The sequence below is a fragment of the Nyctibius grandis genome, chromosome 6 (genome assembly GCF_013368605.1).
Source record: "Nyctibius grandis isolate bNycGra1 chromosome 6, bNycGra1.pri, whole genome shotgun sequence".
Lineage (NCBI taxonomy): Eukaryota > Metazoa > Chordata > Aves > Nyctibiiformes > Nyctibiidae > Nyctibius > Nyctibius grandis.
In genome coordinates, this window is record NC_090663.1 from 85,490,174 (window position 1) to 85,512,910 (window position 22,737).

Sequence of the window (22,737 nt, forward strand, 5' to 3'; positions counted from 1 at the left end):
TGATAAACGTGAGCACCGATTTGGTGGGCCTTGCTTCAGAAGCTACTGAAGGTGCAGTGAGGTTCCAAACACTCAAATGCTGAAACAAGGCTTTATAACACATGCTTTCTGCAGGTCGCTTTGGAGGAGTTGCTTTGGGTGATGTGTTCTGCCTTGGTGTACCTGAAAACGTGTCCATGTGAAACGTGTGCAAGTCAAGGCAGGTGGTTACCGTAACCGTTGTATCTCATGGATTAAGGACTAGATTGAGTCTAGATGGATATTGGTGCCTGTAGGTTGTCAAGTTAGATACATTTACAGCCTTTTTCTAACTTAAATAAATACTGTCCTGCTTACAGCCTGATTTTCAGAGGTTAGAGTTGTCCTCCAAGTGGATCCTCCCCGTGCCTTAGCAGCACTCGAGGACATGCTGCACCTTCCAAAAGGCCGTGCTTTGTCCCAGTGGTTCTCTAATTAGCGGAAAAAAGCAAATGGGGAAATTCCTTTAGCACAGTTGGAGTGAATGTTGAAACACTTCACGCGGGGCTGGACTCCAGCTCGTTAATGTGCTGTAGGCAGCTTTCGGTACAGTAATGCCAAAAACCGGGCTGCGTTGTGCCAAAGAACCAGCTATACCAACGCGCTGTAAACAAAATCCAGGCGTCTCTTTCCCTGACCTTTGGCAGCAGTTAATTAAACATCGGGGAGATTTAAACTGTCACTTTAAAGTGACACAAGTGTCAAGGCAGCATTGTCAGGGTCCACTCTCTTGCTAACTAAAAACATTTGGTTTCCTGTGCTCTGATGCGGATGTAAAACTGAATCTTTGCAGGAGAAGATTGAATAATATTCATGTAGAATATTCTCTAATTTGGGTGCCTTGTTTTTCAGGTTGTGTTTCAGGGTCTAATTTTAAGAGCAGTGGTGTTTCTAGTCCTTCCCCCCACCCCAATTGGTAGCAGGTCAGAAGCACAGTTTGACTTTCTAAATCGCCTTAGCTATGGGGCTCCTTCCTCTTGCACCAGCATCCTCCTGACAAGGTAGCCTTCATGATGAGAACGTATGAGGTTGATGTAAATCAGCAAAGCTCCTACGTTGGAGCTGTGTTTTTTTCACTCGCTATGGGGAGTTTGAAATGCTGCAAACCTCCAACTTGATTTTTTGCACATATGGGTTTATGATTTTTCTTTTAGACCTGTTACCTGTGTAAAGCTTCTGGAATGATGGTATCATACAAAAGGATACAGAGTAAGAAACGGTATCTTGGTGGATATGCAAGATGATGAAGGCTTCCTTTCTTTTAGTGTTGGCTTTTTTTTTTATGTGGTCTCTGACATTAGCTAGAAGAGGTACATTGTGTTTTGTTCCGACTTCCAAGGAACTGGAAATCCTAATAGGATATTTTGGAGGATTGTCTCTGCAGTTTCAGAACGCCCATCCATTCTGATGAATTTTTTGCAGCTTTATTGCTGAATGTGACCAGATAGCCGATGATGCTTATTATTCTGGAAATAAAATTACGTAGTAGTAGAGCCCAAAAGGTATCCTCCTCCGTCTTGGTAACATTTGAAAGAGGGACATGGAGGTTCACTTTCTGTTGCTGAAATTCTGACAATGGTGCCGTCAGCTGGCAGGAGCATCTTACTTTAGTTATTTTCTGGGTTAACTGTAATGAAAATCTTCTCTGTGTTCATTTTCTTCTCCTCTTGAAACTCCCCCTTGTGCATTCACAAAGATACACTGCTGCTCCCTGCCCAGACTCCCAGAGAGATAAACCCAGCTTTTGTCCTGCCAGATCCTTTCAGCCTGGCGCTGAGGACACGGCAGCGGCCTCGGCTGATTAAATCTCCTTCGCTTTTGGTTCGAGTTGAATGGCAAAGCTTCTGCAAACAGGGAAAACAGTTGTCAGCTGTCACTGGTGTGGTACCAACCGGGCATTGTGCTAGGACAAGCAGACAAAAAGGCCTGTGAGGCGTAGAGCGGATCAAAGGGAAAGCCTGCTTCGGGTACATCCAGTTCTGTTACGGCTGGAGTGTATTTTGAGCGAGGCTTGTTTAACAACAGAGGGGAGAACAGCTGTCAGCAATGCTTAATGGGGAAAAATACTGTCTTTTGCTCTCGAGAAAGCCTAGAAATTGCAAAATTGCATGGTACTGTGTCATTTTCAAGATAGGAGGGTTTGAAGTCTTAATTTGCTTTGCTTACAAATATAGCTTTTGACATAATTAAAAAAAAAATTAAAATGCTTAAAAGAAAAATGCAGTTTCAAGGAGCTCTGGAGAAAGCTGTCTGGCTGCAGCGTGGTGGCTCTGCTTGAGAAATGAAAATATGAGAGTGACAAGGGGTTGAAGGTGATACCTGGGTGTTTGGCATGACTCTGGTTATCGAGTTTCTTGTGCAAACGTGCACACATGTTTTCAAGAGAATAGACTTATCTAAGCAGATAAATTTTTCTGGCTAATGCAAAATATTTATTTCTCCAGTGTAACTAGTGCCTTAGTTGTGAAAACAAAGGTCTCTGGGAATATTTCTTACTGTTCCAGACCCCTGGACCAAATCTTGCCAAGTTCTCCGTGTTCTTATACCCCTCCCTGCCCCGCTGAAGGAAGAAATACAGAAGGTTTGTTTATTATCGGACATGGGACAAATCAGGATATTTCTAAGTTACATTTCTGCGTTCTCCACTCTATTAAAAAAGAAGCAGATATTAGCTTTCTGTTTTTCTTAAAGGACTTGCATAAGAATAGGCAGCTTTTGAATTAGAGCTTGTTTTGAACTCTGTAATCTGCAGTATTATAGGCCAGCCTCCACGCTGTGCCCAGTTTATGCTTCATCCCAAACCATACGAGGTTCAGTTGGGCATCTTCTCCCTCATGCAGAAGGTCCTGTGCATGGTACAGTGCACGCTGACGTTTCCTTTAGGGGTTATTCTTCTCGGAGGTTACTCATTCAGTCATTCCCTTTTGCCCCTGTTCTTCCTCCTCACCTCAGCCTTAGGAAAAGATTTTGTCCTTTATATGCTCTAGGAGGAGCACAAAATGAGAGAGTTTTAATCTGAATTTGTTATCCCTGTTTTTTTTCTCTTCTCAATATTGAAGGAAATAAGAGTTATGTGTGTCCTTTGGGGACCCCTTGTTTTTTCTAACTTGCATGCTAAAAATAATTAATTAAAAGATACTGAAAAAAAATTATGATTAAACCCAATAATAATAATTGGAATCTCTGTTTCTGCCCCGTGACCCTTACCCTTTACGCCTCCCCAGGCTGTAAGTAAACTTTCTTTCACTAGGCTTTTCATACTGAGCAAGGACCTGCAGGCCCTAAGTGGCTTAATGCTCAACCTGTGTTTTGTGGTGCCATCCTCCTGGCTGTGTTTTTCTAATATGCTAATGGCTTAGTAACGAGCAAGAAGAGTGAAATACTAATGCCTGTCAGTCAGAGAGCACCCAAAGTCCTGTGTGGTCCTTAATATAGGAAGGATGTATCTTAATGAGTGGCATTCCTTCCCCCTCAGCTAGGGAGCTTTGGGACCTTCCTGTCAGTTTATTTTATATTACAGCTGCTCAGGAATTGCTGGAGCTACCGAGGCAGTCAGATAACAGAAATAAACCTGTGGTTTCTGCCATTGCCCCCTTTGCTTCATGAGGTGTCATCCCTCCCTGCTCCCCAGTAATCTCTCGTCAGAGAGAAGCCAATAACTTGCAAGTGTAGCAAGACTCGGTAAGCAAGATTGTTTTTTTTTTTCCCAAGCTGCATTTATATTCTACTTCCTTCTTAAAAAATTAGATCAGTATCGTAATTTTAATTAAAGACTGCTAGCTAAAGCCTCTTGAGCATGTAGCATAAAAAATAAGAAGGCAGACAAACAGAAATGGCCGCTGAGGTAATTTCATTTCACAAGTAGGGCCCCCAGCTGTGTGTCCTTCAGTGTAGTTTCCTAAACCACCTAAGGAAGTCCGAGGGTGCTTGGCACCCAGTGAATGTCACGGTAAGCTGCGCTGCCACCCCGGGGCTCAGGAGGCCCTTGTGATACCGTGAGTGTGGTCATCAGAGGACACTTGACCTGAGAGAGCTGGTAAGATGATCTTCTTGGGTCACATAGCAAGAAAGCTGGTGAGGAATTAGCAGTCATTCCTGCTAAGAGGGTTTTCTTCCTTTCCCAATGTTCTCGGCATTAATCTCCCCGTGCTCTCAGTGGAAGCAACGGTGTATATTTATGGTGAACAGTTATCTAATTACTGTCCATTAATGAGTATCTGTAGTCTGTGACCCTACTCAGACACATGAGGAATGTCTGACTGATTGATTGTTCCCTCTATTCTTTATCTCTCCTTTCTCTCTTGTCCAATATTATAAGCCAAATTCCACACTATGTATTATAGGCAAGAATTTAAACTATTTCTGAAATAGTCTTTGGTGATGCTTAGGAGGATGAGAGAGTAAATTACTATTTTGACGTAGTTACTGTTCTTATAAATAGTACCGATGGCTTCAAAGAGTTTGCAGAATTGGGCTCTGTAATGTTAAACCTCAAGTTAGACGCGAGCATTTTTTTTTTTTGAGGATTTTTTTACACTGAAAATACTGAGAAGAGCTTTGGGCTTTGAAAGCCCGTGTCGAAGTGCAGGAGTTTGTGCTTTGAATATCGGACATATTGTGCTCTCGCTGCCTTCCAAGGAGCTCACACAAAGGCAGCGCTTGTTCCCCTTCCCCGTGGCCCCGGTGCCTCGGTGCCCTGCCAGGGTGCTGAAAGCCTTTGCTGCAGGAAAAAAGCAGCTGGCTGGAGAGCTCTGGAAGAGGAGGGTGCAGAGGCCGTGGGTTTGAAAGTGCTTAAGCAGAAAAATAGGTAAATTTCTGTTAATGCATCACTTCTAACATGTTAGGCAGCGCATAATGGTCTCAAGGATGCAAATTAAGGTTTGTAGTCAATGTTTACTATATTATTATATATATTACTATACTAATATTGAATTTCATGTTAGAAATGGTAACCAGGTGTGGATTTTAACCCCTATGAGTGGGTGAAGAACAGAGCAACACAAAGTTACATCTCACTGGCCGTGTTTTTGTTTGGAGAATACAAAGCAAAGGTTCTGACAGTTAATGCACCCCTACTCCTGTGCATCTAATACCTGTAAGAGAAGTCCCCCACACAAGAAGTCCCCCAAGGACCATCCATTTAGTCTCAGAATGCCCTATATAAATTAAGATTACTGTCTTTGGGTGGGCTGTTGTTATGGTTGCAGCTTGCTCTGTGTAATGGCTCTTTGGAGTGAGTCCAATGCGACTCACCGGAGTTAAAAGTAAGGTGAAGTGAGCGGGTTCATTATTCCTGTAGTTGCTCCAAGTTTTGCTTGACGGGATCTCAGTGATTTGACAGGGTTCATCCAACCTCCTGATGCACGATTGCTGGTGTTACTGTCACTAGTATGGGCCTGCAGTTTCCCTCTTGCTTCTTGCCTTTCAACCTGTGGAACTATCTAAAAATCTAAGATCAAAGCAGTAGGACAGATTTTGACCCTATGAACTAGAGTGCTGTGATGGAACTTCTCTCCTTTCCTTGCCTGTGCCTGTATTACTTCTCCATGCAGCTTTGGAGAGAAATACGTGTAAAAGAATTCCACATATCAGTGTGCTAATAAGTATGTTAGCTCATGTAGTGATTGCTTGCACGTCCTTAACTTTTGTTCCTCAAAGCACTTCATTCTTGGGTTTTCTTGACCTCTTTTCTTATGCCTCCCACCACCAGAAGCTTCTTCTGTGCCAACTTCACTCTCTTGCCTGGATACCTCCATGCTATGTTTCCTTTTCCAGACTTTTTGCCTAGATTATGAGACCCACATCTCCAAGAGCAGGAAACTCCTACTAGGTGATTGCCTGCTTCTCCCTGTCATCCGTCCTCTCTCTGTCCCTGGGGCCATATGTAGAAAGTCGGGGTTTTAACCACAGAGACCCTGCTTATGGAGATGTACCTAGAGAGATGCAGGTACACGACGTGCTATCCTGTAGCTGGAGACTATTTTCAAAACAATTTAGGAACCTTCACACAGATGGTTTTCTACAGGGAAAATCTCCTGTGAATCTGGAAGGAAAAAAAAAACCCCACAAAAAACCCCACCAAAAACCAACCAAACAACAAAATGAAACCCCTGTGGAGAGCACAGTTCTGTTGCTTTCCCTCTCTTTCAAGCACCCAGACAGAGCTATAGAGCTTTCATTTTCCAAGGCAAAACAATTTTTACCTCCTTTATATAGGAGAAACAAATTTATTCGGACAGATAATAGTGGTAAATATCATCTTCCTTTTGCTCTCCTTCCACACAGGAATGCTGAGGTGGGCACTACGATTGTGCTGAGTGTGGTGTGTTTGGTACTGGAGGAATATGAAATGTGATTTAATACAGCTTTTCTCAGGCTGCTTCCGCAGTGAGTTGCATGTATCAGTATAAACAAGTAAAGGTATCAAAGAAGAAAAATAAGGGAAGACAGATAAATCATTGCAGAAAAGGGAGCAAAAAATAACACAGAATTTCCTAAAATATTAGTTCAAAATAAGATTTGTGAACTCAGTGTATGTTACAGTGAAGGATAAAAGTTACAAGGTTGGAAGAATGTGTTTTTTAATCACATTCTAATTTAAAAAATAGAACAAAGCAAAGCACAGTGTTTGCTTCTTGGGTAAGGTGCTCTAAGCAGATGGAAGAACCTGGCATGGTAAGAATGAGCGTGGAAACCCCAGAACACAGTTATTTGGTGGACGTGGGCTGAGCCGAAACAGTAAACGGGGGGATGGCTCTAAGACAGTAGGACTGAGCCGCTGCTGGCTCTTGGAATGAGTGCTTGAAGGTAAGGCAGCTTCTCCTTAATCTGATTTGGTGGTGCAGATCCTGAGGGAAGGAGATTTGTCAGTGTTTCACAGAGCAGATGGCAGTACACAGAGTTGGACTCAACTATGTTGATTTCAAGTCCTCTGCAGGAGTAGGAAAAATATGATTTCAGTCTCATAGCTATTTATGTCTGTAATTGCCAGTTAATACAATTCGGGTCAGAGTTTTTGGAGGATCATTTCTAATCGTTAGACAGACAAGAGACAGCTTCATCCATTAGCACTAATCCTATTTCACAAGCAGCTCAGTGTTTAATACTGATTTTCTCTGTGATTCATAGTAACTACTGGATCTTCATCCTCCTCTAAAATGTGAGGAAGGAGTGGCGTAGGGTCCATGGATAAAGGCGATACTATGACACCTGCTCCTAATGTCATTATTTCTTTCTCTACAATGGATATCATATTTCTCTTAAAAATTAATATTGGAGAAGCAGCAAGCCGTGCTTACTGTGTACGGTAGCATTTCTGACAGTCCTGTTTGTAATATGCTATGGAGAAAGGGGGAGGAGGGAGGGGGAAAAGGCACAGTCAGCTCTTCATATACATGGTGGGGCCTGACTGGCAGATTAGTCATTTTAACATCTTTTACATTTGCTTCAAATGCCGAAGGAAACAGGAATGTCGTTTTTAATGGCTCATCAATGACTCTGACTTCATCACTGCTTTGAGACATGTTATGCACCCTCTTTCCTCAACCCAATAAATATTTAACTATACAAAGTAGAGCAGCTCCACAGAAGAAACTGAGATGCCTCTCCAGAGTAACTCGGAGCTCGGTGATCAGGAAGGATTCTCACATGGTGTGTTGGCATGATAAAGCTCAAACGCTTGTTTCACCTGATTCAGAGCAGGATCTTCAACATAGTCCCCCTCCAACCTTGAGCCTACAGCCTAACCTAAGTATGACATCTGTATTTGTCTGGTTTAGATACAGAATGCTACCCAGGACCAAAGAAATGTTTTGTTTTGTTTGGGTAGGGGAGTGGTAGTGGGGAAGGAAGGTGATCTTCAAGACTTCTTAAGTGTTCTTGAAACAGATCTGTGGAGATCTTCTCCACGCTTTGGCACCGGCTGAGTTACTGAGAGGTAGCTGTTCCGCAAGGTAATGCACACAACAAGTTTTCAGAGCTTTGTTGGTCAAGCACATCCTTAACTGCTTTCTTGAACAAGTAGAGGTTCAAACCATGTTTATGTTCCATTTAATCATGTGCTTAAGCACACAGAATTGGGTTACTTTCACAAGTCAAGCTCTTCAGCTATTGCTGTCAACTAGAAGTAGGGACAATTGCAAAGCCTGGTAATAGCTGAGATACAAGGATCTAGGAGCAGTGAGCAGGACCTGTCCTCAAGCAAGTGTGCCTTCAGCTTGACCATGGCTTGGTGTTCCCTGAAGGAAGGGGTTGAGATGCCAAATGAAGTCTAACAGGTTATGTCCCATATCCACACTAAAAAATTCCTGACTCAGTACGGTCTTTGATGCCTTGGGTTGTGAAGGTGCAAAATGAAGGACATTACAGGAAAGAAATGGTCTGGGATTCATTATCTGCATATGAGTCACCTCCTTTGGAGTCTGTGTGATCATTGTTTCCTGCATAACTCCTTTTCCCTGATAAAAAGAGACATGTACACCTCATTTGAGTGGAATGCTTGTGATCTGCAGCTAGAACGGGCAAAGGACAGCTGAAGTGTGTGCATTCTTGGTGAGGACTCTTAATGCACAACAAGGGGCGCTTGTCTTGATTGGAGCTCTTCTGGTATAAGCCCCAAGCAATTGCATCAGTGAAACACTTGCCAAACAGCAAAGGACAAAGATGTTTTTCCACACAAATAAGCTTTAGCTGTAGTACTTGAAGTTTAAGATGTACTTTTTGTGGGGAGCCCTCCCAGCTTTTCAAACTGCAGAGAAAACACTGCAAAGAAGTCACTCAAGTTTTTATTATCACTCCGAATTACCTGTGGAATGGGTATGTGGGTAATCATTGCAAACTATAGGAAACCTAGTGATAAAGAGGATTAATTAGTTTTCTTGCTAATGTTGAGAACTATGCTTCCTTTTAAAAGGGAAAGGGAGGAAAAAAATAACAAACCAGACCTAAAACCCAGCACATTTCATAGGATAGCTCTAGTCAGATGGCAATAATACAGTGAACTATCATTTAAATGATAAAAGTATATAGTATAGTACATTTTAAATCCAGCTAAGTACCTCTTGTAGTTATAGCACGATAGCATTATAAATCCTGAAATGGGCTTATACCACGAAGAAGTATGAATTGTAGCTGGCAGTTATATTGCTCTTGAAAAAGGCTAGACATGTGCATGCACATGGACCAGAGGACCAAAATTTTCTGCTTGGAAAGAGGATGATAATATGAGTTCTGCCAGGAGGAAAAAAAGTGCTCGTTGAGAGGCATCGCAGAGTGGGCTGACAGGAGGTGGAAGCAGCAGAACTTGTGCAGTAGATGTCTGAATTTGGCAGCGATTTAACATTCAGTCTAAAATAAAGTTAGTTTGGTACAGGCAGAATGGATGTTGAGCCTGTACGCTCTGTTCAGTGTGAGCACATTCTGTGAAAAAGGGAAATTTCCATCTGAAATGTTGCAGAAAGCTTGGGCGAGCGTAATGCTGGGAAGTGTGGGGTTAGGATTTAAAGAAACTTAAATGAGGTTTTGGTCAAATGTGAAAGCTGTTTGATTGTTACGGGTTTCACCTATGTCTCTTATCATTCTCAACTTGTGGTATTGGTTAAGAAAAGGTCTGAAAAGCCAGCGTGTGGCCAAGTGGTGGTGTGGATGCAATATGAAATATTTTCCTTTTCAGAAAGGGCAGGTTTTGGGTAGTTCAAGGATCATCTAAGACAATCGTACCTTTTCTAGGATGTATTGTACACTTTTGAAATTATTTTCAGTTTGAGTATAGAAAAGAAGTAATAATAAATGCGGTTCAATCATAGAAGAGTGACAGATGACATGTGGACGGGATGATCCCAGAGGTCTCTTCCAGCCTGATTGATTCTGTGACTCTGTGAAAGATGCTTCTGCCTGCATAGTCGTGCTGGGCACCTGCGGGTCGCTTCCAGGCTGTGCTGGAGGTTGTTCCCAGCCGGGTGCTCTTGTCCAGGCAAGTGCTCCTGGGTGAGAAGGGGAGGACGGGACCTCCAGGAGGTTCTGAACTCATGCCCACCTGTTTGCAGGGCTGGTTTGGGAAGGGTTTTGTTGAAAATCGATGCAATGTATAATGACACAGGAACCATGTGTCTGTGGAAGGGAACTGTGAGCTTGTTGTGCACCTCGTGTTCTCGCTGCTCCTCACTGGAGGGTGTAGTTCTGTTACTGGCTTGGGGGGCTTATATGTACTGTTGCTCCAGTGTTTTCCAGATGAAACTTGAATTTAGTTGTACCAATTGTCTTTGCTTTGTTGGGATTTCACATCACAATTGATAAAACCACCACAGCCCTTGCTGCCAGGTGTATGTGCTTACACGACGTACCGTTCCTTGCTAAAACGAAGCAGGGTAAAAGCAAGAAAAGAGCACCAACTTCTGAAGTGGTTTTGGTGGCTTGGGAGGGGAAGGGAGGACAGATGGAAGGAGAATGAAATTATTGAATGAGTGAAGAGGCAAGCATTGTTGACAGCAAGCTTTCTTCTGCTTTCTCAGTAGTAACTAGTTCCTCAGAGGGGCAGTGGTACCTACTGTCATACGCCATTGCTTCATCTCCAGTGCCATGAGAGACTAATGACAGAACTGAAGAAAAACTTGGTGGTTAAGATATGGATCCAGTGGAGACTGGGGGGAAAGCTGCACCCGAGTCATACAACTAGTCTGTCAGCTAGAGTCTCATGGTTTGCTGTCCTGTGCTCCACCTGCCCAAAACGTCTTTTCTTGCCAGTAGCTGCCAAGTTGCACAAATATCTGCACAAATTTCTGTACCGAAGACCATGTTGGAGTACTTTTGCTGAATGTTTCCTATTTCCATTACTGTGGCTGCAATTATGACTTTTTTTTTTCCCCCCAGAGTAAATACGCAGAATATGGAAATCAAATTATTGAGGGCATCAAGTAGCTTTTATTTAGAAATCATTTACTGGGGAGGAAAAAAGCAATAATAAGAAAAAAATTCTTAAATTCAATTACTGAATGTTTAGCTGAAGCAAAGTGGAAACATGTCATCTAAACTAATAATATAACCCAAACCCATTACCCTGATAGTCTTACCTAATTTATAAGTACTGAAAACTTTCAGGGGAGAGCAAGGTATGTATTCATGATAGATTTGAGAACATGGAAAATTAATGTTTTGTTTTGGTTTTTTTTTTAGGTAAGTAACTGAAGGAGACATGAAGAACTGACATTTAAATGGCCAGCATGTTGCAAAAGGTATTTCACTTTAGCTTGAAGAGGAATGCACGAATAATTCATTTGAGTACATATTTAATGAATATTTTTCTCTTTTTAAAAAAATGAAACCTTCTTTTGTTCACTGGATGATTGAAAGAAGTAAGAATCAATAAGCTTGTGTTTGGGTTCATGCTATTTAAGTGACATCAGCACCTAATGGGAAACTGGATACTATTCTCTTAACTTTTTATCCATGTAACCATGCCAATTGGCCCAGTACCAACCTGTGTTAGTCCTTCTGCCTCTGCTTTGCAGTGACACTCCTGAGCATGCAGATAAAGTGTTTGTGGTGCTTCACTAGCAGGTCACAGCTTATTTCCAGGTAACACACACTGTACCATTCAGTAGTGGGAAGTAGCTGTGGGCAGGGAGTCTTCTTGGCCTCTGCTTGCTGTCCCTGTACAGGGGTTTAATCCTTCTTCGCTATCAAGTGACATCTAGACTGGCAGGAGGTCCTCGCTGTGTCATTGCAGAGAAGACAAAAGAACCTGGCTTCAGCTAGTTGGCTAAAATGGTTTTATTTACTGTAAAAGTAGTAGGAATAATATGATGAATGGAATACGTAAGTATCGTGCATTTTATTTACTATAAAAGTAGTAGGATTAATAATGTGATGAATGGAATATGTAAGTATCACACTTGAAATGTTTTTCTGTCCCAGAGACTTTGTCTGAGGTCAGATGAGGCATTGCTGATTTTGCTGTTGGTCACTGGAAAGTCTGGTTTAGATGCTGATCATAAAGTTGATAAATGGTTAAAGGCTGGTTAAAGAAAAAGAATTCTGTCTTGTAAAAATGTCAGTGTTTCCTAATTATTTCTGTTAGAAGGAAAGTTATACTTAGTATTTTTGACAGAAGAGTGGGAAGAGGAAAGTAGACGTTTGGATTAGGGAGTATGTCTGGGATATGGAAGGTAGACTCCATTTCTGACCTCAGTAAGGCAGAAGTGAGGTTTAACTCTGAATTTCCTACTTTGAAAAGATTATGGAGACTGCTGGGTTTTTGGCTGTTCTCCTTCCCTAGATTTTGAGTTAAAAAAATCAAAACTATATTGGGCACAAAAATTAAGGGTTCTCTGACAAGATTTTCAGCTGAAAAATTCTGACTGGTTTTGCCTTTTTTAGACTTTCCACTATTGGCTGCATATAACTACTTTATCATCTTTTTCTGCTGTTCTTCCTGATTTTCCTTTCTCTCCGCTGGGATTTTACTGACATAGAAATGCTGTGGAAGAACAAAGCCTCTCCTGGAGCTGATTTATTGAACTGGAGTTTGGGAATGTTTCAGCCTTAAAAAAAAAAAATAAATCTGTCCAACTAAAACTTCGATTGCACTTGATTATTCTGATTTGAGCAGCTAAATGTGGAGGTCTGAGTGTGTGAGTGATACACTGGTGCTTAAAACTGGTTTTAAGCTTTCAAAGAGCTGGGGTTCCCTCCTCAAAGTTGATCCTGCATGGAAAGTACAGGACGGTACAAATTCTGCATTGCTGGGATTTTTCTTAAGCTGTTATTTGGAACTGATAAAATCTGTGTAAAAATTGGCATTAATTACTTGTGTGCTAGTTTTATATACCAAGCAAAAATATTAGATCTGATGTAATGCTTCCTGAATACCTCATTATTTAAGTGTAAAATGAATACAAGTTTGTCCCGTATGGATTTATGTCTCATGGACTGCGTCTGGCTACATGGTGGGGAAACAGATATAATGATGTAAAAAGATGAAATTAGAGTGGCTTGTTTCAGGCAATTTAGTTGATTACATTTGACATGTTATCAGGTCTCTGAAACGTAACTAGAAGCTTCCTCTTGGAAACACGTCGTGTCCTGTCTGTCTTAATGACCATCTGCACTGCGTTGTTATTCCTTGGTTGTAGCTGTGTGCTTTCTAGCAGAAGCCAGCAGAGACTCTGCTGCTGAGGAATACAGAATCCCTTTTAATTGTTACGGGAATAATAATCCAATTTTATATTGTGCCTTTGAAAGTTTTCAGAGGTTATCTCAGTAAACCAGGCATTGGTCTATGAGCTGCATCATCACCATTTCAGGCAACCTGCCATGTTGGTTCTGGAAGTATAGAGGTACTTTTTTTTTTTTTTTATTTCCCCATTTTTGTCTGTTACATCATATTTTTGTCTGTTGAGCCCTATGTGAAGTGTGAGCTCTCAGTAAAGGACTTTAAACATTATACTGAGATTGTACGGTTCATTTCGGTGAATGCAAACAACATGCCAAGGTCAGGGATTCTCAAAAGTGGGTCAAAATCCTCTAAGATTTCAGAGCGTCACTGTTGTCTGGTAATTTTGCCTTGTAAAAGCACAAGTTTCTAGCCTGTGTGCTTGGAGGGGCACTAGTGGACACACGAACTGTGTTCACACGGACTTCCCCGGTGCTCAACTGAGCCTTTGTACTGCCTGCAATGAGAGGTAGGTGTTCTCCTCTTCTTTTTCAAGACACAAAGGACTCGGCAATCAGACCTCTGTGTGTGTCTATTTTCTATCACAGAACAAAATGTGGTTATTTGCTGTTGGCAGGTAACAAGGTGGCCAGTGTTGTGCTACGCAGCAGGGAAATGCTGCCCCATCTTTTACTCTACAAGGTTTTTATTGCTACAGCTCCTGATGAAATGCTGAGAGATACAGTAATTTTTTCTTTTTTTTTTATTTGAAAACTGAGTCAGCTGGTGCAGTGTTCAACATCCAGGAGAATCTGCCTGGAATCTCTTAATGATCATCCTGGTGGTTTTTCAACATTAGAGAACCCAAAATCTCTGTGAATAGCAGCTGAACAGCCAAATCTGCCTGATCTCCTCACTTGGAGACATTCATTGTGCCTTATGATTTAGGTATGGTAAAAGAATCTCTTTGCAGTCAACTCAAAACACTTACCCTTTCCAAGTGATGCAGTTTTGTATCTGATACTGTTTTAGTCCAAACCAGGACATATGTCCAAAGAGCAGAGTTACACTGGATTTATATTATGCAGGGGCATAAGAAGCTATTTTTTGGACTTCTCAGAGTAGAACATGTTTTATTTCTAGTACTATATTTTTGGAAACAGCAGGAATCAATGGATCCCCCCTTCCTCACCAGTAAGCTTATGCAGGTGCACTGGAATGCAAAGGTGCTACTGTGAGACCATGAAAAAATATGCAACTGTCCAAGTGGTCAAGAGGACAGCAGATCTCCCTGGGGTGGCTTTCTGCTGACTCTGCAGGCAAATACAGAGCTCAGGGTGCCCAGGAGAACTTGTGGTGCCCACTCTCTGACTTGTGAGTGAAGCAAAGGCAACGTACAGTTTTGAAAATTGGATTCTACCTGGGGGAATGGGGAGAAGTGTTTGTTCTGGTGAGCAGGAAAAATAAGAGTGAAAAAAAAGCTCTATATATTTTTCCAAACTGGTTTATATATATTTTTTTTATACAAATCAGTCGAAGGGTGCTGCTCTATAGTTGTTTGCATTTTTCCAGACCCACAGCTAGGCAGGAGGAGTTTCCCTGCTGAATGACTTAGAGAAATATAAAATATGTTATTTACTATCTTTCCATTAAAACTATCTCTATTGCCCCTGCCCTATTTTTTTTTCTTGTTAGGCTGCTTTTATGAATGTCTGTGTTCCTTCATGAACTAATGCACTATATGTGATAGTGTGCAACTTCGACATGCTGAGCTTGTTCATGATTTCTGTTCCACACTAATATTATAATCTCTTCATCCACTGGAAAATATGGTGTTAAAACCTGAGCAGGTCAGACCTAGTAGGGCAGGAAAATTCTCTGTGCACTTTGATACTGCAATGTGTGGGTACAGATTTGATGGGTCAGCAGGAGTGCAAAGTCCCTGTCAGGGGAATTTGTCTGCTGAAGGATCTGTCCTGGATCCCTAAAGACACAAGTTACAGCTGTATTTGCTGTGTCTTTTTGTTTTTTTTTGCAACATCTGGCAAATTCTGTGGCTTGATGGTATAGTGTTCGTATTGATGGCAGTAAACTTCTAAAGAGTGATTTGGTGTGGTTGTAAGAATCACTCAAGTATTGAGATGTTTGGAAATTTACTCTTCTGCTTAATGCAAAGAATACTAAAGGATATCAGGTTAATACAACAGCAGTCAGTATTGATAACTGTAAGCAACACAGTATCATTTTTTGAGGCAAAACCCCATGCTTGTTAGATCCAGCTTTTGTGGAACTAAGAGGGTAATTTTGCGTGTTAAATTCAACTAACGTCCATGGAGAGGAGTCAAGTTCTGGAACTGGAGCAAAGGGAGGATGTAATTTTGTTTTCTGATATGCGTCTGCCTGACTTAGAGTTGGGAAGGAGCTGCATAATGCCTAATTAGTTTAAAACTGACTCATTGATTAGTCCTGATAACTAGACTTATAATATAAGCCTTGGGAAAGGTTTGATTTACTGAAACGAATCCAGAATTGAATCCTACACTTCATTTTGGGAAGTTGGGAATTGGGTGTGCTCTCTAGCCTGGTTTCACCTGGAGAATTGTATTGATTAACTGTAACCTGTGATGGGATGCTTCCGTATTTTCATTTGTATATGTCAAAAGGTTTGATTCGTAGGTGCTCAGTAACAAATGCAACACTATTCCTCTTTTAATTCAATAAGTAATGAAGATGTTTGTTTTATAGGACTCAGTTGCTTACTAGGACTGGTATTCTATCAGGTGATGGTGATATGTAGGTAAAGTAGTTGTCTAAAGAAAGCAGAGGATGTGTGTGCTGGCACTGGGATTTTTACAGTGAGCCATGGAACGTTTGGAACTGGCGGAAGGCTCTTGCATCTGCACCTTATCTCTGTTTGATAATTTTTTCCTCCTTAAAAAGTGGTTGCAGCACTTGAGGATTTCTTCTTTGTTTGTTAGTGTACGTTAAAAGTTAAATTTTGCATCTTCTGAGGTCTGTGCCTGAGCTGCTTGTATGCACAAACACGATGTCCCTGTCTGTGGAAGGGGAGTTGCACTAGATGGTCTTTGAAAGTCCTTTCCAACCCCAGCCATTCTGTGATTCTGGGAAAAGCCATAGTTTTAGCTGAACTCTTTTCCTTCCATTTGCATTGCTGTAACTTAATATTTATTTTTGTGCTGTGTTTAAAAGTGGTACAAAATGTGTGTCTCTCAAATCTGTCTGGATATACAGTGATTTTAAGTTGTGACTATTATCTGCCTGTTGGAATTTTCTAAGGAACAGATATCTACATCTGAAAAAAAACCCAGCACAGCATTTCACATTAAATGGTGCTTTTGTTGGCAGCTTCAGGGGACATCAAAGTTTTAAATGGACATAATGAATAAATTACCCTTTGACTTTAGGCTGTTCCTTCAAAACAAGAATGAAACGGCGTATGGTGAGTTTGCACTGCCTTTTGCCTTGTATTTCTTTGTAGGTATGCAAGAAGCTCATTTTCTTCATGATGAATTTAATCCATCATGAGCTGGCCTGTGTTACAAAATGCAAGGAAAAACATTTTTATCGTAACCAAAACAAACATGGAGAAGTTCTGGTTATTTTCTTTTGATCTTGGAATCTGTGACTACAAAATGGGAGAAATTCCAGAGTCTCTATGAAGACTTAAAAGTATTTCACTCTTGCTATAGTTTTTCACATGGAATGCTTTCAGCTGCTGGGGCAATTAGCTCAGCTAAATACAGCCTGATGGAGGGAGGGCTCCATCAGAAATCGAAGCTAATGGGCCGTAAATGCACACAGGATAATTCAAGTGTCCAGCGCTAGGTTTGAATCTAGTCTGCCTCCAGAAGGAGTGGGAAGGTTGATGTGTTGGCCAAGGGTGTCTGATATGGTCCTAAGCGTTTCCATGGCTCGTTTTCCAGACATAAAGTAGAACTTGACATGGGAAGCATTGACTGCAAAGAGCAACAGGTGGCCTACCTTTTATTTTTTTATTCTGTTTTAGTCTTTATGCCAAAATCTTATTTATTTTCTTTTACTACAAGCGTGGCACTCAAAAGAACATCATGCTTTTTGAGTGAGAGAATGGGTAGTTCTTATCAGCCAGATGAGTTTATTACGTTCTGTTTATAAACATATGCTGAGATAACACTTTGTTCTCATGCAGTTTTGCAGTTTCCTTATTGTGCCAGAAGAGATGAAAACATAGGTCTGGCCGCTTTTCAGAGCTACTTTTAAAGATATGCTCCTTGGTTTAATGTTTCAGATAATTATTGGCTGCCTTTTTTCTCCCTCCCCATTTGCAAATCCTTTTTTTAATGCCAGTTTGTGTCAGGGGGTGTTGCTTTTTTTTGAAGTGTTTGTAAATGGGCAGTTTTGGATGAGACTTTGTGTTAAGAGGTGAATAAGAATGGGGAAACAATACTTTCTGCAAATGCTCTGACAAATTGATTTGGTACCAGCAGATTTTTGGCATTCCAGGTTTCCTTTACATTTAAACAATGGTAGAGAGCTGCCTTGACAGCTGGCCCTGCAATCATATCCTATAATGCTCATGCAGCAGCGTTACAGATTTTTATATACCTGTAGCACTAAACAGATGAGCTCAGTAAATCAAGCAAGGATAATCCCTGGTGTCTTTTGGAAATTGCAGTTCAACTGGTTTATGCTGTTCTTGTTTGCAATGGGTCTCCTCTCTAGCTAGACAAAACCTTCTGGGAGGCAATGCTACATCTTCTGTCTGGTACATCAACTGTTGGCTGGGGGTAAAAGCTGGAACGTAGGTAGTAACAATCCTAGATGAAACGTAAATGCAGAATATTGTTGCCTCTGCTTTTCTCTGTCCTTGTTCTAGTGCTGTTTTGGCACAGGTAGAGGTTGACGAGGGGGCCAAGGTATAGAACTTGGTCAGGGTTTCAAACACCACCAAAGATCTGGGGGTGTCCAAAGTCATCCTTTTAAGCTCGTGCCTACCTTTAAGTGTGTTTGTGTGCTGCAGAAATTTCCCTCTTTGCTCTTTAAGTGCCACTTAAAAATGCATCTCTGATCTTCTGTCGATGGGAGTGCTTCATCACGTGTTCCCTTCTCTCTGAAGGTTATTGTTTCGCTGGCTGTATTTCAAGAGCCAATGCAAAATCAATTGAAGTTGAGGTTTGTGTTTGTGTGAGATGTACGTGTTAATGGCAGAAAGGTTTCCATTGACACGTTTGGGGGTGAACTGGGTCAGTCTCGTCATTCTTTCTGCTGTAATGGGTAGGGTAGGGTTTTTTCCCATCATAAAGCGTCAGTGACAGGTAGTTAATGTCTCCGTTTTTGTAAATTATTGGCTTCGCAATGGCATGAAATAATAATTAAAAAAATTATAATACCCCCAAACTTCTGTTGAAAGTGAGCAAGTGAGGTGGCAAAATATTGCTGCCAATATGTACCTCAGGTTAGGGACAGAAAGCTTTAAATGAACGGTTCATAAGCAATCTGTTTACTCCCCCACAAACTCCCTTCTCTGGATTTACTTGGGTAGGGGGAAGGAGGGAAAGGACTGACATATATTGTATATATTTTAAAGGGACTGCAAACCTGCTCTGTAGTTTTTACAGCCACCGATGGCTGCAATGTCCGTGGTTCAGAGGCCTGCCTTGCTGCGGAGGTGGGGACACAAAGGTAGAGGAAGTATTTTTTTATTTCCTTTGTGTATTTGGAGCCTTTTAGCTAACGAAGCTGATGAAAGCTGGGCTGCCTCCTTGTCTGCTCTTGTTTTGCTCATGCTGTAATGTCTCAGCAATTTGTCTCATTAATTTGTAGCCATGAGAACAAATTATGATCTGCTGTAACGGTAATTATATTAACTAAAAAGGTCATAAAAATGATAGGGAGGAAGTTGTGTATTCCAGACATCAAAGCTGTGCAATTAGTGTTTTTCCCAAACATTTTTAATTTAAAAAAATATGGAAGAGTATGCGTGTATACATATATATGTATGGATATATATAAGCACATGAGTGGGTATAGAGTGTATAAGTGTATATTAAATAAAACAAAGACCATATTCATGGTTTGAAATTAGCAAATGTTAATGAATCTCTATAAATTCTCAGAGGGGAGTCAGCTGATGCCGTTGAGTTAAACTCAAAGCACTTGGGTAAAATCCTGCACGCTAATAGGTAATAGACCCTCTCTGCTACATTTTAGCTCTTTTCTTCAGCACTTAGACATAACCAGCCATTTTTTAGATGGGAACTGGGTACTTTTTCTAAAGAGTCTGTTTACAGTTTGTTACAGAAGAGATTTTTAATTGAAGGCAAATCGTGGAATTAAAACCCAACAACTAAGCAGTGCTTTTTGTGTGATGCAAAACTGAGGTCAGTGGTGATGGAGTTGCTGAGAACCTCCAGGAGAAATCGATTGCGGGTCAACGTGAGGCAACGTGCAGTGGAAGAAGTTGCTGGGGTCCACGTTTAGTAACTATTGAAGGAAAGCAGTTACTTATTTTTGGACTGAGCTGTTAGTCTTCCAGAACTTTAAAATGGAGTAGCAGCTGGAAAAGCTGAATTTTGCCTTGTGTTAAGAATTGGACAAATAGTGAAGCAAAATTCTGATGTAGGGTCCTCTACAAATAATGTTCAGCCTTGGACAGCTGTCCTAAAATATACCAGGAACAGAATAACAGAAATGGTCTGAGGAGGGCTGGTACCATCCAGGAGAGCACGGATGGTGTTTTCAGAGGAGGGGGAAGAAATGATCCTCCTGTTTAGGAAAAGGTTAACGTAGGGTACACGGCAGTTTTATTTATGTTTCCGTGTCCAGAGGGTTTTTTAGCTGGGAGCTGCCATTTGCTCCATATCTTCTCATACCTCTACAACAGGAGCTTGTCTGTCTGGAGATTGTGACCTCTGATGTAGCCAAAACTGAACAAAATAATCTTTCTCTTTTGTTAACTGCTGTTTTTAAAATCACTTTAGTGGTAGTGATAGTCTTGAAGTTGTAAATACACAGTTAATCGATGAGCTGTAGCTTGCCTTATTCTTCGGACAGTCCAAAAGCATGCAGTGGAGTAAACTTTGGGCACTGGGCTCCCAACCACGTTTGTCAGCTCTAAAAGCTGCATTTCAAGATCAGACCTGAGGGTCTGTGTTTCTCGGTGTTTTGTCCTCAATGATAGCTGCAGCCTGGTGCTTGGGAATGAGTAAGAACAGGGCAAGCGTATCTGATACTTCCCCTGAATGACCTCCCAGCCTCCAGCTGCTTTTGGCTCAGGAGGATTTCCTGAGCTGGATATTGTCTCTGTGTGTTTAATAACCCGCTGTAGTTTTCTCTTTCACAGACTTGTCCCTCCTGGAGCTGAGGTAAACCCCTTCCATCTTGGTAAATGAAGGGGAATACCTACCACCACCTCTGGTCCAGCCCTGGGGTGGGGTGTACAAAGCCTGCTGTCCCTCTTAAATTCAGGGAGGGGAAATACAAGGTTTAAAAGGTAAAATAGTGATGTGGAAGTATATGGATACTTACTGTTACAGTTGTATTGTGCTGAATATGGGCATGTGGTCAGGAACAAACCCCAAAACACTGAAAAGAGAAATACCACGCACCAAAGCCAGAAACCCTTATCCGAATGCCTGGGCATTGGAGCCTGTGCAGGAGCTGTTTGCCTTGTCAGCTCTCTTGTTCTCATAAGGATGGCTTTATTTATAAAACATTAGCTTTCCAAAGGAAGCCATCAGGAAATGAATAACTCCGTAGTCACAGCTGGGTTTAAGAAGTGAAGATAAAATAGCAAGCTCTTCCCGAGGTGCTCCGTCCATTTTGTGTGCTGAATGATGCAGGAGTTTTGTGAAAAAGCCTCTATTGATCCTGCAGCACGAAAAAATGCACTCTATTTTCTTATTTTTGGCATTACATGTTGTTCTTGTCTTGAATTTCAACATTGAAAATTATTTTTTTTGGTAGTGTCCTGATTTTAAAATAACTTAGTTTAAGATAGAAGGGGGCAGGTGATGCTGGATACAAACAGAATCTTACAGAAAACTATTATTCACCTTTAAAATTCTGTTTAAAGAAGTGGCAAAATGGTAGCAAAGTGCATTGAAAACTAGAGGTGAAGAGCAATATACCCAGGAAGGACACTAACTTTAAATGTAAGCTGCGTTTTGGGATGAATTCAGTTTGGGATGAATTTTCCCAGGGCTGGCAGAAAGCTTCTCCCTGACATGGCAGCCAGATTGTGAAGTCTGTGCACCAAAGCATATGAATATTCTAGAGGTTTTCAGCGAAATGACGGTAAGAATTTTCTTAAAATAATCTGTTCTGCACACAAAATTTATTTTTTTTTCCTTTGACTCTCTCTCTGTCAGCCTGAGAGAAACTCCAAGCACTGAAAGTGTTTTAAGTTTGGTAGAATAACAAGCAAATTACCCTGATGCTGTAAATGGGCAGACAATGTGCAAACACTGCTCTCTGCACCACAGCAGTGACAGCTGCTAGTGTAAGAATTTGGTGTAGTTTGTCTAGTTCCTAGTCAGGAACGTTTAAGACGATGTTTTGCTATTCTGTAAACAATTTCTGCTTTAATTGCAAGTGGGAGAACTGATGAAAAGGCTGAGAGCTGAGTTGATATTTAGTTCAGAATTAAGCAAAGCATGGTCCTTAAGCCTACATCTGGCCTTCTGGGCTGCAGCACGTCCTCAAAGAACAGTGCAAGTGCAGTAATACAACTTTTATCTGTGTGTGACATTGGGTATTTTCTAGACCTCCTTGGCAGTGCTGTAGCAGCACGAGGAGTTGCTCAAGCGCCGCTGTTCATACGCCCTGCGGAGCCATAACCTCACAGAATCAGTCAGGTTGGAAGAGCCCTCTGGGATCATCGAGTCCAACCATTGCCCTGACACCACCATGGCAACCAGACCATGGCACTAAGTGCCATGTCCAGTCTGTTCTTAAACCCCTCCAGAGATGGTGACTCCACCACCTCCCTGGGCAGCCCCTTCCAATGGCTAATGACCCTTGCTGAGAAGAAATGCTTCCTAATGTCCAACCTGAACTGATTCTGTGTGATATGTGACAGGCCTTTCAAGGGCTGTAGATACAGTAAAATACAAGTCCATGTCTTTACATAAGCACCATGTCAGTGTGAAAGTATGCGCTCAGCTAAAATGAAGTTTCACCTACTTTCATGCCTGTATTGAGTATAGATGTTCTGACAGTTCTCCCTCTGCTGTTCCTTTCAAGCTCGTGCTATCAATCTTTGGGATATGCTCTCAAAGAGGAGCTGCTCTCTCCAAATATATGCTTCAGTTTATTTTTTTGTTACATCACTGGTATAGAACCAGCCTGAAAATGATGGTTTTCCAAGGTTTGGGGGTGGTGGTTGGTTGCCAAGTTTATTTTTGGGTGTGTGACAGTCTTTTCATGCCATGTAAGTAAATTTTAACTTAATAAAGAGATATAGACACAGAGAATTAAAAAAAAATGTTTAGGAGTTATTAATTCCTTTCTTTTTTAAAGGAAATGTCTTTCATACCTTTTTTCCTCTTTTTCATCTTGTTTTAATTAGTTTG

At 41.3% G+C, this 22,737-nt stretch overlaps 1 protein-coding gene across 3 annotated transcripts in view; it reads left to right on the forward strand.

Annotated features, from left to right (window-relative positions):
- The window catches only part of ANK2 (ankyrin 2), a 322,501-nt gene that overhangs the window by 36,548 nt on the left and 263,216 nt on the right, over nt 1–22,737 (forward strand). For 2 of the 3 annotated variants that reach the window (XM_068404332.1, XM_068404331.1), the window contains exon 2: nt 11,188–11,246. The exons of the other annotated variant lie outside the window; for it this stretch is intronic. In XM_068404332.1, the coding sequence (XP_068260433.1) occupies nt 11,226–11,246 (21 nt within the window). In that variant the 5' untranslated portion in view covers nt 11,188–11,225. The remainder of the gene's footprint in view (nt 1–11,187; nt 11,247–22,737) is intronic. 3 annotated transcript variants of the gene reach the window in all.